Genomic DNA, 20,080 nt, shown 5'->3' with positions numbered 1-20,080 from the left:
CTTTCTCCGTATCAGACGGATGTTTCTTTTGAGGTTGCTTCTTTGCCGATTCTGACAGGCATTGTTATTTATTTTCCCATCAAAGTGCAAATTGTTCGTCTGTTCTTGGTATTCAATCACTCTTCACCCTGATCATCTGAAAGCCGAAGCTATTCATATCAACAGGTTCATAGTGGATTGAATAGGGGCAGCTGTAACACCTCAAAATTTGCCCTCCTCTCTTGGGACTAGCTTTGCATATTGCATTTCATTTTGTAGGACATTAGGCATTACATCTTTGCATGTCATGTGGAAACAATAAGCAAGTCATCCTTCTAAGTCTTGCTCAGAAGATAAAGAGGTTAAAAGATTCAAGCTGGAGGGTCTCATGAATTGATCACTAGCCATCTGAGGGTTTGTGCTTCAATTAGGGTTCTTGTGCCTGATCATGTGCCTTGGGATTAGGGTTTTGACCTCTGGTCAACCCTAATCAGTTGAATTGTACCAATCAGGGTTTTTCAAGGAGATGAGGTTTTTAATGAGATGGAGATCATCATATGATTTTGTTGAGCTTGTATAAGCTAGGGTTTCATCTTGGAGCCATTTCATCAGGAGATTGAGGCCCAAATTCATCTATGCATGGCCAAGTCATCTATCAACTACAAAAGTCAACCACAAGTCAACTGTTGGATTTGGAGGTGGGAAGTGACTAGAAATACTTCATTCATGTTCAAACAAGTCTCATTTGACATTTCAAACATCAACATTGAAGAATTTGAGGTTCAGTCAAAACTTTCCAAAAATAGAAAGTGACCTCTAATTCAAAATTGCCAAAAATGGAAAGGTTTTCAACTCAAGATTACATCATCAAGGAAGCTTCAAATGAAATTTTGTTGAACATGAAAGTTGTAGATCTTTCTCTCCCATTTCCAAAAAGTCCAAGATCATCAATTTCTCAGGTGTGGTTAAGGAGATGTGATCAAAACTTGACAAAGGATGCATGGAACTTCAAATGGGCATAACTTTCAAACCACAAGGCCAATTTGGGTGGCTCTTTTTGCACAATGATCCTTGTAACATGTATTTTCCAAGCATACAATCATTTGGCGCGAAATCTCATTTTCATAGCATTGGTTCAAGCATGAAGATTTTTGTGGAAAATTGCATAATTTCATTTTTGGTTGAATACATGCCTACCAAAACCATTCCAAACCTTGCATGGGAAGTTTTTAAGTGAAATTTGACTAAGTGATGGCACTGTTCACGTGGCCAAGCTTGCATGAGGGTGCATGAGCATGAAAGTTCATTTTTTGCATAAACACCACAAGTTCCTTAATTTCATTTGCATTTGCTTAAACCTCTTCCTAATCATGTTTAGCATGGACTATAAATGCCTAATCATAACAGAATTCATCACAATTCCCAAGTTTAGATCTAGAATCCCAAAAATCTCAAAATTCTCTCTCACTTTTTTCTCCAAATTTCTTCAATCACTTGCACTTTTCCTTGATTCATTCATGATCTTGAGCCATTATTGAGCATTCTTGCACGTGAAAACAGAGGAATTGGTTGCTATTTTGTTCATATTCAAGAGGTGAAGCTTCCATGGCAAGTGAAGATCTAGCTTGATTCCTTCATTGTTGAGCCTCATATTCATCATCGCTCACCTTAAGAAGCATATTGGAGCAAGAGTGAAGCATTGCCAAGCCAAGAAACACGTCGATCCAAGTGTTGCTCATCAAGAGGTCATTTTTTCAACATCCTTAATTCTAAAAATTATTGATATATTCTTATAGTTTGTTGAATGCTGAATAATCTGCGCTTTGAATCGAGCAATTTGATGCCATATCCATGGAGAACTATGTGATTCAAGTTTGGATGATGAATTTTAAATCCTTCGATTCATGCATGTGTTGTTGTTTCTTGTTAAATTGATTATTGATTCTTAATGTATGAAGCAAGATCTACCTAATGATATGATCATTATTAATTTCAGGAGTGTTTGAGAATTGCTGGAAATTTGCATGAAGAACATTCATTGTGTTCTTCATGATGCATGTGTTTCCAGATTACATAGGGAATTTCCTGCGAATTTTGTTGCAACCTTCATAGCGCTACCTAGGGAATTTCCTGCGGATTTTTGAAACATGTTTTGAGCGCGCGCTAGGGCTTGGCTTGGTGAAACGTTGTCGTTTTGCCTGGGCGCGCTGAGCAATTCAAATTGCTCTTGTGTTCGATCCTCCGTGTTGGCATTTGTTCACATGCTTTATTTCATTTTCTCCTTTATCATTTCCATATGCTTCTCATGCATTTTTTAATTTTTCATGACCTTTAAAAATTCATAACAAATGGAAAATTGATCCAAAAATTGTGTGGTTTTTTGCATTAGGTCACATTTTTTGTCTAGTCTTTTCTGAATATTATTTTGCAAATTGTGCTTGGCTGGATTTTGTTTTGCCCTAGGGTTTGTGTACATGTGTCATATCTTGACCTTGCCTTGCTTCTTCATTTGTGAAATGCTCAATTTTAATCCAATACTCATGAAATTTTACATGTTAAAACTAGACATCTTGCTAGACATTTTGGTGTTGAGTTTGCATTTTTATCAATTTCCATTGCTGATTTATGATTTTTATAAGTTAGGTGTGACAATTTGTGTCACACCTTTTCTTGTCCAACTTGATTGATGCATTTACCATGCCAAATGAATTCCAAATGCCTTGATTTTTCGTATGATGCTTGATATGCATTGTGTGAATGCTCATGATTTTTGGTGGAATTTTTGGATTGATTTCTGATTTGATTGAGATTTTTCATTTTGGATGGTCATTTTTGAGCTTTTGAAGTGTCTTGATCTTCATGTGATTGTGAAATGCTTGTTCTTTATCCAATGGATGTGAAATTTTGCACACTAATTCTAGACATGTTGAAGGTTGTTTTGGCTTTGGTTTGAGGTTTTTACCAATTACCATTTCTGTTTTAGGCTTATGCTAAGTTGGTGTGCCAAGTTGTGTCACATATGTGCTTGATTGTTCTTGCCTTGACTTATACAATTTGATTACCATGCCTAATGTTATCCAAATGCTCTAATTTTTTGTTTGATGATCATGTTGTATGTTCTGTTTACCCATGAATTTTGCCAAGATTATTTGAACCATTTTTGATTTAAGGTGCATTTGTTTCTTCTGATGTCACAATGTGGTTACAACTTGCATACCTTGCCATGTTTAGTTCATGAAATGGATTTGGTAATTGATAATGAGATGAGACCTTTTGGATGGTGTTCATGATTGATTGAAGTTGATTCATGTGAAATTTCATGTTCTGTTTTGAATTTTTTCTCCATCTTTGACCCTAGGCCTTGACCTAGTGGTTGGTTGCTTATGTTTGAGCTTTGATTTCAGGTTGAGCACTCAAGTTCCATAGTTGATGATGCTCTATCACTTGAGCCTTTGATGTTTACTTGTGACTACTAACCTTGTGTGTTTTGTAGGGTTGTTAACTCATTTGAGTTTGACTTGTTGGCTTATGCCTTTGCTCATTGGGTTTGACTGTTGATATTAGTGTTGTCTGTTTGTCTGTACAGTTGAACTGATTTGTTTGATGTTTCCACAGGTACATAAGTTGCTTAAGTTCAATTTGAACTTGCTTTTGCTTGGTTGCTTAACCACATAGGTATAACTCTCTTGACTTCATGTAGTCTGGAAGACCTGTCCTGTTATTTGGGCAGGCACCTGTCTGAAGTCCTCCTTAAGAGGCAATGCTTGTGTTTGTTTATCTTTGTGCCAAGCAGGAAAAGTCCTTTGATAAGGCAATTGGCAGATAAAAGAGATGTGTAATCCATCTCCTGCTATTCAGTGTGTCATCCACTTTGCTCACACCTTGTGTTGATGCATTGTGGACATTAACCCAAGATTTTTGTTGTGTCAGTCATATGTGGAGAAGAGTTCCAACTTTCTGAACTCCCACTTTCATTTGTCTGAAGCTCTCCCAGGCCAGGGATAAGAGCTGTGAGGGCCCTCACTCCCCATTTCATCTGCTTCGCCCTAACTCTCAATGTTAGGGTTAAGAGCTAACTACACCCGATTCCAGTTGGCTTGTGTTTCACAGCCTAACCTTGTGTGAGCCCACTTTGTTTGTATATAGTGTGTGCTAATTGTGTGTATGTTTGCTTTGCCTGTGCTGTTTAGGATAGCTTGCTGCCTGTGCAAGTTAGATAGAAACCTCAACCTAGGACCATGGTGGATTACATGATAACTATTAGGCTCGAGTCAGTCTCCCTTCTAGTTTGTCATTTCCCAGTCTCTGGTTAGGAGAAAGTTTCTCCCCTGTTAAGGGGAACTACGTTGCCCTGATCCTCATACCAGATGAGGTACGTAGGCAGGAGATCGTACGAGGTCTCTCCGGGCACCCTTTTTCTTTTTTGTGTGTGTTTGCTTGACAGTTACTAGGCTCGAGTGCCAGACTCCTTAGTAACTTGTTTGTTTGTTAACCCTCTTGTGTGTTAGGAGATGGATGTAAGACCAGCGATTGGCATTCCATATCCTATTGGTGTTGGTTTGTGTGGAGTCTGACGTAAGTCCAGCGATTGGCAGTTGGTTTCCAGTGTGTGTTTGTTGGTCCGGAGTCTGATGTAAGTCCAGCGATTGGCATTCGGTTTCCATGTTTGCCTGTTTGCGTGTGTTTTGTTTGGCGTGCGTGAGCCGAACTACGGTAGCTCTGATTCTCATTCCAGATGAGATACGTAGGCATAGGATGCGATATCCTAGCGAGCCCTTTCCCCTCTTCTCCCACCTGTGTTGTTTCCAGTGTGTGTGTGTATTCTTTTGAGCAGTGTTAGCAACCTTTCTTCTATTCTTTTGAGCGTGGATCCCGTCGAGTACGACGGATGCGTAGGGGTGCTAATACCTTCCCTTTGCATAACCGACTCCCGATCCCATCTCTCTTTGGTCGTGAGACCATGTCTTTTCCAGGTTTACTTCGAGCGTTTCCTTTGCCTCTTTTGGGATAAATAACGCACGGTGGCGGCTCTGTTTGTTTTGTTTTTGCCCGCCGGTTGTTTTTCGCGGATGCGACAGCTGGTGACTCTGCTGGGGACTATAGAAGTTGACCTTTTGCTGGTCCATCTTCCCTAAGCGAGTCTCTCCTAGCGTTCTCTAGGATAGTTAGGTTGCTTGTGCTGCTTTATTTATTGCATTTATGATTATTATGTTGTGTATATATTTGCATAAATGTTTGCATGCATCATACCATCATTGTGCTGTCTTCTGTACAGGTTGGTTCCTCTGATTTGGGGTGGGTGTTCTGAGTGGGGCTAAAACCCAGGCCCGAGTATACACCTAGGATTAGCGTGGTCTCATGTTAGGTCAACATGATCTTGGCGACGTGACTTACCACAAGCCGGACAAGGTTCTTTTGAGGGAGCTCTTCCTTTGTGGAGTATCCACTTTGGTTGAGTCACTTCATTTGAACTATTGACTTCGGTGACCGATCTTTCCCGGATCTTTGGTTTAGATGATCTTAAGAGAGCTACAACGGCACACCCGAAAGGGCAAACCCGTTGAGTATCTTTGCCCGATTGTCGAGACTATTATCCGCCTTAGGATGACCTGATTAGAATTCACCTGTGAGGGGAGGGTTGATTCTTACAGATGTATGTTCTGATGGTGACTTTGATGGTAACTAATGGTTCCGTTATTGATCAGAGTCCTATTTATAAGTCGGATTTATGGACATTTATTTTTGAGACGCCGGAATTCCGTCCGTGGTATTTATCAGTGGGGATCCGTTTATTTCAGGATTCCCTGGGCTGGATCAGAGGGTCTTGTGGTTATCTGTTCAGAGGATCTCTGGTGATGATGGTGATGTATCCTTCAGTTCCGTTTATTTCAGAACCCTAAGTCGGATTTGTGGTTACTCAGTACCTCAGATGGTTATGATCAGTTCAGAGGCCGTAATTCAGTGCAGTGGTTGATCAGATGACCTGGAGGATGGCACAGTGCATTGCATTCATACATCAGCATCATTAACATTTTGCATTTATCTGCATCTAACACATGTTTATCCATATGCAGGGACATTTTTTGATTGAGATCCTGGTTGAGAGACTTCTTTGTTTCAGACATGAGGACCGGTTTGAAGGACGACGTCGTCTACAGTTTCTTTGACCCAGAGATCAGTGTGCTGAGAGATATGATAGCATTGATTACCCCTGACCATGTGGGTTTGTTCCGTGAGGCATACGGTAGTATTCTGAAGTTGGTTTTCAGGCTCACAGACAGTGATAGGAGCGCCATTCATACTCTTCTCCAGTTCTATGACCCAGGCTTGAGATGCTTCGTCTTCCCGGATTACTTGTTGGGACCCTTGATAGAGGATTATGCCAACATCCTGGGTATTCAGACCCGAGATCAGATTCCTTTCTTTGCCATTAAGGGGGAACCTGATGTTGCTGAGATTTCTCGTGCTCTTTATTTGAGCCCAGAGGGGACAAAGGGGGGTTTGAAGGAGAAGGGAAAATTACCTGTTTTTCATCCACCACCACATATGCATACTTCTCCCCATCAAGGCTTTCTACTTGCATGGGTCCCATCAAGTCCATATGGAGGAGTTCCAAAACTTTGGTGGTGGTGTCATGTCTGAGCTTCTGGTGTGACATCCTTGTCTGTTTTCCAATCTGACATTCTCCACAGATTTTTCCTTCATCAATCTCCAAGTTGGGAATTCCTCTAACTGCTTCAACAAATATGATCCTCTTCATACCTTTAAGATGCAGATGGCCTAATATTTGATGCCATATCTTCACTTCTTTTTCTTTGGCCAAGGTACACATTGAAGAGTAACCAGTTTCTTGAGAACTCCACATGTAGCAGTTGTCTTTAGACCTAACTCCTTTCATGATTACTTCATTTTCCTTGTTAGTAGTCAGACATTCAGTTCAAGTGAAGTTTACATTTAGACCTTGATCACACAGTTGACTGATGCTTATTAGATTAGCAGTTAATCCCTTAACAAGTAGGACATTGTCAAGGTCAGGAACTCCAGAGCAATCCAGCTTACCGATTCCCTTGATTTCACCCTTTGCTCCATCACTAAAGGTAACATAACTTGTGGCATGGGGATGAAGGTCAGTTAGCAAGTTTTTATTTCCAGTCATGTGTCTGGAACAACCACTGTCAAAATACCGATCTTCTTTGGCAGAAACTCTGAAGGAAGTGTGAGCTATTAGACTTGTAACATTTGTCTTAGGAACCCACTGCTTCTTGTTGACAGGCCTGTAATGTTTGGGTCTTGGTTGATATTGAGTCTGATGATGAATAGGTCTAGGATAACCATACAGCTTATAGCAGAAGGGCTTCAGGTGGCCAAATTTTCCACAGTAATGGCATCTCCATCTTTGATGTTTCCCTTTCTACTGTTTTCCCTTCTGATGTTGTGACATATGATATGACATCTCAGGCTTGCTTTTAATATGGCTGCACTTAGGTTTGGATTTTAGCTTGCAACCAGTGTAACTGCACTCAGCCTTAGATTCATTGAATCCAAGGCCAAATTTGTCTCCTGTCATTTGACCAGTCAAGAGAATCTTGTCTAAAGATGTCAGATCCATTATTAAGCATTCTTACATACTTGGTCATCTCATCTAGTTTGGAATTCAAGAGTACAACTTCAGTCTTCAACTTGGAGATGTTTTCCACATATTCTCCCTTTTCATTCTCCAGCTGAGATATCACTTTCTTTTGGCTTTTAGCTTGTCTGTGCACTTCTACACTTTTGTGACACAACTCTTTGTAGGTAGTGGCCATCTCTTCAAAGGTTACTTCATCATCATTATACTCTTCATCAGAACCCCATCTTCTTGTTAATGCAGTCACATGATTTGCTGCTTCTTCTGTTTCACTTCCATCAGACCAAGAGGCAGCAAGACTCCTCTTTTGTTTCTTGAGGTAGGTCCCACATTCAGTTTTAATATGACCATACCCATTACATTCATAGCACTGAACTTCTTTTCCTTCTTTGGGCTTTTCTTCAGACCTTATTCTTCTTCCAAAGTTTTTGGATTTGCTGATGTTAGATGCGATGTTCTTGACATTGGCCTTAGATCTTACATATATCTTTTTCATAAGTCTGTTGAACTGTCTTCCCAGCATTGCTACTTCATTTTCCAGATCTTCATCAATATCTTGACCATCTTTCTCATCTTCCCCTTCAGTGTTTGACATGAAGGCTATGTTATTGGCTTTCTTTTCAGATCCATCACATAATCCCATCTCAAATAATTAGAGGGATCCAATTAGCTCATCAACTCTCATATTTGAGATGTCTTGAGATTCTTCTATGGATGTCACTTTCATGGAAAATCTCTTAGGGAGTGACCTGAGTATTTTCCTTACTAACTTTTCATCTGACATCTTCTCTCCCAGAGCTCCAAAGGCATTGGTAATTTCAAGGATACTCATGTGAAAATCATGAATATTTTCATCTTCTTTAATCCTTAAGTTTTCAAACTTGGTGGTGAGCAGTTGTAGTCTAGACATTTTCACTCTAGAGGTGCCTTCATGAGTGGTTTTGAGAATGTCCCAAGCATCTTTAGCCACTTCATAGTTGTTTACCAATCTAAAGATGTTCTTGTCTACTCCATTGAAGATGGCATTCAATGCTTTAGAATTTCCAAGGGCTAGGTCATCCTCCTCCTTGGACCATTGTTCTTCAGGCTTATTATCAACAGTGGCTTCTCCTTCCTTAGTAACTACTGGATGATCCCAGCCTGTTAACACAACCTTCCAAGCCTTATTATCAAGGGATTTTAGGAAAGCTACCATTCGAGGTTTCCAATAGTCATAGTTAGATCCATCCAAAATTGGTGGCCTGTGAACAGATCCTCCATCTCTCTCCATAGTACTAGAAAGTATTATCCCTAGATCTCACCCAGAACCAAAGCAGGATGCCTGCTCTGATACCAATTGAAATTCTGGTATCGGATATGAGATGTCGAAGGTAATGTCACGACACTAATATCTGAATAATGAAAACAGGATAAAGATAAAGAATAGTAATGCAATAGACACAAGCAATTGTTTACCCAGTTCGGTCCAACTCACCTACATCTGGGGGCTACCAAGCCAGGAAGGAAATCCACTAAAATAGAATCAGTTCAAAGACTCTCCGTACACTTCAACAAGTTACAGTCTTTCTCACCTAATCTCTACCCGTGCAATTTCTACCTAAGCACTCTTAGATATGAGAACCCACTCACTTCCCTTCAATCACACCTGTGATTTTAAACAACAATTCCTTGTGAAAAGAAAACACTTTTCAATAACACACACTTGATTTTACTTCACAATTTCAATCAAGTAGACACACACTTGATCTTGCTTAACAGCTTTAATCAAGTAGACACACACTTTTTCTTAAAAGCTTTGAGTGACAAATTACAACCCACAAATCAGACCAATTCAATCATCTATGGATGACTTGAATGGCTTACAAGTCTCACGACTAAACAAGACACAAACCCTTATATTCTCTCAATATTTCGCTCAGTATTGGTTGTGTGTAAAATCAGGTTTTCCAAGTCCCTTTTTATAGAAGCTTTCAGCTGGGCTTGGACATCTTGAAAACCCTAAACTATTTTCCAATTAAATCTTCTCATAACAGCTGGTTAGATATCCTTGGAAATTAAGTAAATCAGGTTGTAATCAATGATTGAATGCGCCTGTAAATCAGATCTTCAATCATACAAAGATTGCCATTAATTGTGCAATCACAAAACACCAGACATTCTTACTGAATGTTTTGTGTACAGGATGTCGTGACATCGGGTCTGACATCCTGGAACAATCCTGCATAATTGCATAATTCCATTTATAATTTGCAGCAGGTACAAACATATCAGATGCCATGACATTGTGTATGACATCCTGAAACAATCCTGCATAATTATGTTTTCCATTTAAACTCCAGCAGGTACATAGATATCTTAAGTTAAGACATCACATACAATATCTTGTGAACACTCTTTGTTTTACCAAAATTGTTGCCAACACTTAGAACCAACAACACGAAGTGGTAAAATTGATGAAGTTGTTGAGGAAGTGGATGAAGAGGAAGACCAATTGATCGAAGTGGACCTTGAGATCAAAGAAAATGAAGTTGTTAGAGAAGAAGTGGTAGCACCGAAACCGGTTGTGAAAGAAATAGTCGTTGATCCCAAGCCGGTTGTTAAGCTCCCATTCCCCACTAGAAATAAGAAAAAAGGGCAACATGAGAAAAACTTTGAAAAATTCTTAGAGTTGTTCAAGAAGCTGGAAATTAACATTCCGTTGTTGGAGGCACTTGAACAAATGCCTACGTATGCCAAGTTCATGAAGGATATCATTTCTAAGAGGCGTGTCACCGACACTAACCAAATTATTCTAACCGAAACTTGTAGTGCTATTTTGCAGGGTATAAAGATTCTGATAAAGAAAAAGGATCGAGGAGCTGTCACTATTCCATGTATTATTGGAGATAGGTCGTTCAACAAAGCTCTTATTGATCTGGGAGCTAGTGTGAGTCTCATGTCGTTATCTATTTACAAGAAGCTTGGTATAGGGGTTGTGCAAAATACCAGAATGACACTCCAATTCACCGGTCATTCGGTCAAGAAACCGTATGGCATTGTTGAAGATGTTCTGGTGAAAATTGATAAGTTTGTATTTCCGGTGGATTTTGTAATTCTTGAAATGCCGATAGATAAAGAGATCCCACTCATTCTGGGAAGACCCTTTTTGGAGACGGGACGGTGCTTCATAAACATAGAAGAAGGAACAATGACACTGAAGGTTTATGATGAGGAATTGAAAAGCGATGTTCGAAACACCATGAGGTACAAGAATGATATTTGTACCAGTCATACTATAGAGGTTCTGGATCAGGTGACGACATATGATAACCCTTTGCATACACCCCAGTCACCTTTGGAAAGAGTGTTAAGTTTGTCCATTTTCGAGTCGGATAAAGAGGTGGACGACGGGGAATCTGAAGTGCTTGCCTTGTTGGACGCACAAACCCCGTGGAAAGGATCTCGACCACGCCGGTGGGAGGATTTACGCATACCTCAATCTAGTGAGGAGAATGAAGAACCTAAGAAGGAAACAGAGTTGAAACAACTTCCTGACAATCTCAAATATGTTTTTCTCGAACTTGAAGGAAAATGTCCTGCTATAATAAACTCAAGCCTTCAGAATATCCAAGAAGAAAAGCTCATCCAAGTCTTGAAAAAGTACAAAAATGCTATTGGATGGGCAATTGAGGATTTGAAGGGTATTAGCCCTACTGTGTGCATGCATAAAATTCTCATGGAAGACGACCACAAACCGGTAGTCCAACCACAGAGGAGACTCAATCCGGCAATTAAGGAAGTGGTTCGGAAAGAAGTGGTAAAATTATTGGATGCAGGTCTTATATATCCCATTTCTGATAGTCTGTGGGTGATCCCGGTGCACGTTGTCCCTAAAAAAGGGGGGACCACCGTAATAAGGAATGAAAAAAATAAGCTAATTCCCACGCGGACAATAACCGGGTGGCGCGTTTGCATTGATTACAGAAGGTTGAACACAACAACTAGGAAGGACCATTTTCCTTTTCCATTTATTGACCAGATGCTGGAGAGGTTATCCGGGCATGACTACTACTGTTTTTTAGATGGATACTCCGGGTATAATCAGATTGTTGTAGCGCCGAAAGACCAAGAAAAGACGGCATTCACATGCCCGTATGGTGTTTTTGCTTACCGAAGAATGCCATTTTGGTTGTGTAATGCTCCTGCCACCTTCCAATGGTGCATGACTTCCATTTTCGCTGACACGCTCGAAAAGCATATGGAAGCCTTCATGGATGACTTCTCAGTCTTTGGATCCTCATTTCATAATTGTTTGACTAATCTCTCTCTTTTTTTAGACAGGTGCCAGAAACCGAACCTAATTCTGAATTGGGAGAAATGTCACTTCATGGTGCGTGAGGGAATAGTGTTCGGTCACAAAATTTCTTATAAGGGAATTGAAGTTGACCAAGCAAAAGTGGAAGTGATCTCTAAACTCCCACCCTCGGTGAATGAGAAGGATATTAGGAGTTTCTTAGGACACGCAGGTTTTTACCGCAGGTTCATATGAGATTTCTCGAAAATTGTTAAACCGCTAACCATTCTGTTGGTTAAAGATAAGGCGTTTTTGTTCAACAAATAATGCACCATGGCCTTTGAGACATTGAAAAGCAAGCTGATTTCTGCACCTATTGTTATTTCCCCCGATTGGTCTCTACCATTTGAGATCATGTGTGATACTAGTGATATTGTTGTAGGGGAAGTCTTAGGACAGCGAAGAGAGAAGTTATTACATGTCATTTACTATTCTAGTCATGTGTTGAACCCGGCACAGATGAACTACACAACCACATAAAAAGAGTTATCGGTTGTGGTTTACGCTTTTGACAAGTTCAGGAAGTATTTGTTGGGATCAAAGGTTGTAGTGTATACGAATCATGTCACTTTGAAGTATCTGTTTGCAAAGCAAGACTCTAAGCCGAGAATCCTTAGGTGGATCCTACTCCTCCAAGAATTTGATGTCGAGATTCGAGACAAAAGAGGATGTGAAAACACAGTGGCGGATCATTTATCCCACATGTCACCTATTGAAGAAATAGAAGAAAAGAGACCAATAAAGGATGAGTTCGCTGGTGAACACATCCTCGCTGTTATCGGTATCCCGTGGTTCGTAGACTACGCAAATTATTTGGTGGGGGGTATAATCCCCAACGATTTTGATTCTAACAAAAAGAAAAAGTTTGTTCATGATTGCCGGTTTTACTTGTGGAATGACCCATTCCTATACAAAAGAGGAGTGGATGGGTTGGTCAGAAGATGTGTCCCGGAGGAGGAGCAAACGGATGTACTTAGAGCTTGTCATGATTCAGACTATGGAGGACATTTCAGTGGGGACCGAACAGCAGCCAAAGTTCTTCAATCAGGTATATATTGGCCCATTTTGTTCAAAGATGCCTAGGACATCGTCAAAGAATGCGACAGATGTCAAAGAATGGGGAACATTTCAAAGAGAAATCAAATGCCGCAAAATGCTATGCTGGAGGTTGAATTGTTTGATGTCTGGGGAATAGACTTCATGGGGCCATTTCCACCATCCTGTGGGAAAAATTACATCTTGGTAGCAGTTGACTATGTATCCAAGTGGGTGGAAGTTCTGGCATTACCCACCAATGACGCTAAAGTGGTGGTGACATTTCTGAAGAACAATATCTTTTCGAGATTTGGGGTGCCAAGAGCACTTATCAGTGATGAAGGCACTCACTTTTTGAACAAACTGATGGAGAACCTGCTGAAGAAGTTTAATGTTAAACATAAAATCACCACTCCGTATCAACCTCAAATGAGTGGCCACTAGAGTTGGAGCACAAAGCATTTTGGGCATCCAAATTCTTGAATTATGATCTGGATAAAGCAGGTGAATTTCGCATCCTTCAGCTCCATGAGTTAGAGGAATTTCAGAATCATGCATATGAAAATGCCAAGTTATATAAAGAAAGGACAAAGAAATGGCACGATCAGAAGCTGCAGAGAAAAGAGTTTGTCGAGGGACAGCTGGTGCTCTTGTTCAACTCCAGATTAAAGCTTTTTCCAGGAAAGTTGAAATCCAGGTGGTCGGGTCCGTTTATGGTTCACAAAGTGTTTCCCCATGGAGCTGTCAAACTGAAAAATCCAAATAATTGGGATACCTTCAAGGTAAATGGACAACGGTTGAAGCACTACTATCAGGGACAGAAAAGTGGTCTGATTGAGAATGTTCGTCTCCAAGGATGAGGGAGACGACCATCGAGCCATGCGACGTTAAACGCAACGCTTCGTGGGAGGCAACCCACACGGTTTTTATCTAATTATTTCCATGTTTGGTGTGTTTTCAGGTTCATTCGTAGGTTCATGGTTACATCGCGCAGTTCATAAGAGAAGGGTTGAGTAAGATTGTCGGACACCAAAAGAACAAGGATAATCCGAAAACAGTGAAAAAAGTCGATTTTTTTTTAAAAATAGGGCCCTGACACGGGTTCCCGTGTCATCTAACACGACCTGTGTCAGACAAGCAAAGGAATAACAGAATTTTTATAGTTGGCTGACACGGCCGCCCGTGTCAGCTCTACTAGAGGAAACCTCAAATTACAGTAGCCTGACACGGCTACCAGTGTCAGCTGACACGGCCCGCGTCAGGCCCAACGACCATATTTTTCAAATTTCTTCTTTTTGTGTTTTTGTGAACCCCATCCAAAATTTTCCCCTCTTAAACACATTTTACCCTTAATCTACCAATAACATATGATTTTCTTTCACTCTCTCTCTCATTTTCACATCATCCTTCTCATTCCTCTCATTTTCTTTACATTCCTCCATTACCAAACTCCCTTAAAGCTCCCATCTTTACCGTCATACTCCGTCCAAATTGTCGGCACCTTTCACGAAAGTTGTTCTACTCGCTATCCTATACAAAACTACGGTAATCTTTTTTTGTTTTCCTTAATTTTTTTTTGATAAACTATGTTTCAGGAAACAAAAATGTCGCCGAAAATAATTTCCAAAGGGAAACAAGCAGATGCGGAATCATCCCGTCCATGGAAACGGACAATCCATCATCCAAATTCACATGACATAATCTTTGACAACCCAGATCATGAAAGGAGGTACGCATCTCATATCAAACGGAAAATCACTCTGATAAGGTACCTTTGCTCCAATACTCTATTTCAATTAGGTATGTCTGAAGAATTAGATAGGGTGTTCCATGTTCTAGGAATGCTTGAGTTTGTGCATTGTGAAGCGCCAACCTGATAGCGCATCACATTAGAATTTCTTAGCACAATTGAGTTCAAGCTTAAAAAAGGTCGGACGGGTACAACGATGTACTTTGGAGGAACAATGTCTTTCAGGTTATACAATGTCAACCACGAGTTGATAGTGGAGCAGCTGGGTGAAATTCTTCGCCTACCCCTTTATGACCTGGAGTCGTACCAGACAGCTTCGATGTCAAGACGTTCTAGTTGGCCATTACGGGACGATCCGACTATGTGGCTAAAGGGGCGAAGGCATCGGGTATTCAAAACCCATGTTTCAGGTATGCCCATAAGGTGTTAGCTTTCACACTTTTTGGCAGGGGTAACAGTACAGGTGTAGCCACCCAGAGAGAGTTATTCTTTTTATTTGCCATGGCAAACCAGGTAGCTGTGAGTGTTGCAGCATTTGCTGCAGATTATCTGGATCGCGTGGGGAGAGCAGCCAAAGGGGGAATCTCCAAAGGCGGCATCATCACTCAGATTGCCCACCATTTCAGATATGACCCGACTGCACTTAATGAGACACCGATAACAGGTAAGATCAAACTGGACCTGAACACATTGGTCCAGCAAGGTATGATTTCACAAGTTTCTAATTATTATTCCTTAATGAGTTCGGGTCAGTTTATTATGGCTTTTCCTGACCCTGCATGAATTAGCATCTCAAACACGACCAATTGGCTATATGAAAGTGTCGTCTAAGATAATATGGACGAGTACAATGTTGACACATTTGCTGCAGGTGACCCACGGGAAGAAGAAGTACAGGAAAAGAGGCAGGATTAGGAGCAATTTGCTTCTTCCCCAGAGGACTCCATGCACCCAGGTGTTGGTTCGTCATATGTGATGTCGGACCAATGGTCATGGATACGAACAAAAATTGGTGATCTCCGAGCGGAGAAAACACGCCAAAGTGTAGAGCAAGCCCGTCAAGGGACTCTGATGGATGAGATGCACGTGATGATGCAACGTATGATGTTTCAATTTCCGCCACCATAGTGAACCGGTGTGAGTCCCTCTCTATCTTGGATTAAACATTGCGGATAATGTTTAGTTCAAGTGTGGGGGGTTTGTATTATTTATTGTTTTTGTTGTTTGTTTTGTTCTTAATATTTTTGTTTTAATTAGTTGTGTGGTACTCTATGTGTTACAGATAAAGGACATCCGTGTCGGATGAACGATGAAGTTTGGAGCGATGGGCTGGAAGACACACCCCTCTACTTGCTCTTCTGGAAACCCCCGAAGGTTGATGCTATTGACTCAAAAAATTGGACGCGACTCTCTGTCACTTGATTTTATAGGGACACTCCATAACCGAAGAGAAGAAGAAACTACATCACACTGAGAGACATCTTGGAAGCCTGAAAGCTAGATAAAACATGGTGAGAACTACAAAAAGCCAAACACTTGTCATCATGAGAGTTGTTCAAGTATGTCTTTGTCTCTCTGGGTTTGCATTAGAGATACTGAAATTTCATAACACACTACACACACTGAGGCATTGTTTTTGTATTTTAACCCTGAGCCTTTCCAGCCAACCCGACATTATTACCCGTCGTTCACCAATTTTGAGCCATATTTCCTTCTGTTTGTTATTTTACCATTGTATATAGCCATAAGTCCATACACTACCACACCTTGTTTAGATAAGTATTGTTTACCTCGAAGCTGCTGAAAAGCCTAAGTTTGGGGTTTCATCAAAATTTGAAGACACCGGTAAACCTTAGATAAGTGCAAAAAGATGAGAAAATTCAAAGAAAAAAAAAAGAAAAAAAAAATCATGAAGCACTTATCTAAAAATATTATGGTTGGCAAAAAGCATGCTCAAAAGAGCGATAAAAGAAAATATATGCGCCAATGAACCTCGACAAGAACGGTGTACAAAAGAAATACCCTCGAGTTTTAAATTTGAACAACAGTACGAGGGTAACAACACAAAATCTAAGCCTGAACCCCTAGTATTTCCCTTTTTGTTTTAACTCCCCACCTTACACCTTAGCCCCGCTACAACCGAAAAAATCCTCGAATAATGTGTGTTATGTGTTGCTTGTTATGAAGGCATATGTATTTCAAACCTAACAGTTGACTTTACATACACTACCACACTTTGATCCCGAGAGATTTGGTAAGAGTGTGAAAAGCTATAGGCCAAAAGGTGTGTCAAAGTTAAAGTGTCACTAAAGTCGGAAATTGGGAAAGAGTAAAATTGTGATTAAAAAAAGAACAGGAGATCGCGAAAGATCGCAGTAGCATTGTGGATGCGAAATTTTGGGGGCAACCGTCCTGATGTCTCGAGCATCACTTGAGGATAAGCAATGAGATAAGTTTGGGGTTGTGATCAATCTTCAATTCTCCTTGTTTTCTGACATTCATTCGACATCGTTGTAAGAAGTCGGTAACACGTTAGTCCACTTATTTTATTGTTTTATTTGGTTATTTATATGTTTGGTATTGTTGTCTCCATTTATTGAGTACATGTTATATGCATCATCATACTCCATTTTATGTCCTTTTATGGTAGATCTTTTGGTTTCAGGTGTAAACAAGTGTACTAGAGGGAAAGACAAGCAAAGTAGACGTTCCGGGCCCGTCGGGAGAAGAAAATTGGACATACAGTAGCCCTGACACGGCCACCCGTGTTGGCCAACATGGGCCGTGTCAGGAGAAGGGGCATGGAAGAGGAAACCAGGGAGCTGACATGGGTGTTCGTGTCAGCTGACACGGCTTGTGTCAGCTTCCTTGAGCAGGCGTGTTAAGGCTTTGTTCCTCAGAAGCCAACACGGCCTGGCGTGTTGCCTGACACGGCCAGTGTTGGCTTGGGCACTTGATTTTCCAGTTTTGTGTTGTTTTTGGTACAGCTTATCCCGGAGGGCATTTTGGACTTTTACGTGAAAAAAATGGTCATCAAGAACTATTTATAGGAGATTTGAATATGTAGAAAAGGACTTTTTACACGATAGAAAATTAGAGACGATCAAGATTGAAGCAGTGGAAAGCGAAGAAGAACGAAGATCCTTCAAGAGCAAACGCGATTGAAGATCAACAGAATTCCAAACTTTTTGTAATGTCTCAATTTTATCTTGTATCTGATTTGAATAATATGATAGGCTAAACCCCTCAATGCCAGGGGGTGTCCCTGAATTGATCATGTAATGACTCTGATGTTTGATTTTCCTTAATATATGTTATTTGATTTCAATTTCACTGTATGATTCGCATAATGCTTTCTTTATGGAAAAAATTAAGATTGATGTATGGTTAACGATTAGCAGGACTTCAATGGTTAAGGTTTTCATACAGTGAAACCATAGTAGAGATCACCTAGGACTAGGGATACCCTATGGTTATCAGATTATTCTTGTTAAATTAAAATGTTTGGTTTCATCATAATCACCTAAGGACTTAGAGGTTAAATTAAATACCAAAGGTTTCCCTCCGAAGTCTAAGGGGGAAATAATCTTAAGATCTAGTAATTGAAACAATGTTCAGTATTAAGGAGATATACATTCAAGGGTCATTACAGGAGATTTTTATACACCTTCCTTGGCATATCATATTAACTTGTGAAAATATTTATTTATTATATTTTTCCTTATAGTGAATTCTCCAAAACCATAACTATTACTTTTGTTCAATTGAGTGACTGTTTACCTTTATATTGTTGCGCAATCCTCGAGATAGATCTTTGGGAAACATCCCTCTTATTACTACATCGACAAAAATAGTAAACTTGCTATTTTTTCGATCACATACATGACGAGATGGCTAAGTGGACAAATATTTCCCGTATACTTTTCAAATTCAGGGACTTTGAACTTCATCGGGATCTTGACGTTGGGAACCAAGCAGAGTTCAACACCACTCTTACCAAACAGGTCATTTCCTCTCAAAGTCTTCAATTCCTTTCGCAACTCAAGGAACTAATCCTTCATCTCATCCATATTCTCATAAATATTCGGACCCTCAGACGGCTCGGAGTGGAAGATGGTGTCCTTGGCACGAGGCAGAGTGTGAACAACGGGAGGCGGAACAGACATGATCGGGCTAGATGCCGACATGGAAGTAAATATAGGTGCAAACCCTTCAGGCACAAAGTTCGGTGGCATTCCCCACGGGAATCCGGTAGGCCTAGATGGAGCAAACTGAGTGGCATGCACAGTTGAGGTAGCAACCTCTAAAATGCCAGTCCTATGAGGAGGAGGAGTTGCAAGCATTGTAGAAGAGTGATTCTGAGCAGCTAGAACAGACTTCATCATGGCAGTCAAACGAGCAATCTCATCTTTCAATTCTCGGTTGATTGGCACGAGTGTTGTATCGGTGAGTCAGCTTGATTGAAGCATAGAAGAATAACCAATAAGACATCTTGCAGAAGAAAACCTGTTATGTAAATGATGCATGAAATGCAATGTTTTGTTTGTTTTTATTTTCAAGGAACATACTATTTTATTTGCAAGTATATAATAACAATTTGATTGACCATAAAAAATCTCTTTTATTCATATAATTTTGGAAGGATTACACTGAGTATAATTTCAGAAAGCAAAATACAAATACAAGAGAAAAGGAAACTAATCATCCTAAGGATCCCCTAACAACAATGTCAGATGATCTGACTGCTGGCGCGTACTTCCTTCGGACGCGTCGAATCTCAGACTCAAAAGAAGTCTTCATCTGAGCCTTCTCGAGGACAAGCCGGTCAAAATCTTCTTCCAAGCACCGGAAGGCTGAGGCATACTAGAGGAAGATGGACCCTCTGGCTCTCTCTGTCTCTTTAATGCTCGGTCTTCAAGAAGTTCAATAAGTGCATCTTTATCCTTAGACTCAAGCTGCAACTCCTCATGCTTTCGGCTCAAATCATGGAAACGCTCTTCCCACATATCCTTCTCTTGCTTCATCTTGGCGAGTGCGTCTTCCAACTCCTCTACATCTTGGTTAAGGAGAGTTAATGGCTCAACCACAACCATAGACATAGGTCTCTCACAAGCATAAGGCATCTTCAATTCCAAAGCTCTCTTCATCACCCAAGTAGTGTAAGCTTCCAGAGCTACACAGTTGCACGGACCAAGTTCAGATCTTCCTTTCCTATGCACATTATGCCAAGCATGCACCATATTCTACTTCAAATGTTGGGGATCTTTACCCTCTTGATAGAAAAGACCTTCTAAGTGAGTGTTATTAGGTTTGTCTCTCAAAGGGAACCCAAGTTGACGACAAGCCAAAGAAGGGT

At 40.4% G+C, this 20,080-nt stretch overlaps 1 protein-coding gene across 1 annotated transcript in view; it reads left to right on the top strand.

Moving 5' to 3' along the window:
- The window catches only part of LOC127080012 (uncharacterized), a 30,751-nt gene extending 17,333 nt beyond the window's left edge, over positions 1 to 13,418 (top strand). Inside the window, exons 3-6 of the mRNA XM_051020350.1 lie at positions 10,226 to 11,803; positions 11,927 to 12,124; positions 12,461 to 12,987; positions 13,135 to 13,418. Of these exons, the coding sequence (XP_050876307.1) occupies positions 10,226 to 11,803; positions 11,927 to 12,124; positions 12,461 to 12,987; positions 13,135 to 13,418 (2,587 nt within the window). The remainder of the gene's footprint in view (positions 1 to 10,225; positions 11,804 to 11,926; positions 12,125 to 12,460; positions 12,988 to 13,134) is intronic.
- Positions 13,419 to 20,080: the final 6,662 nt, after the last annotated feature.

The sequence above is a fragment of the Lathyrus oleraceus genome, chromosome 5, assembly GCF_024323335.1.
Source record: "Lathyrus oleraceus cultivar Zhongwan6 chromosome 5, CAAS_Psat_ZW6_1.0, whole genome shotgun sequence".
In the NCBI taxonomy this organism is placed as follows: Eukaryota; Viridiplantae; Streptophyta; class Magnoliopsida; order Fabales; family Fabaceae; genus Lathyrus; species Lathyrus oleraceus.
This window is presented reverse-complemented; position numbering and strand designations above follow the sequence as displayed.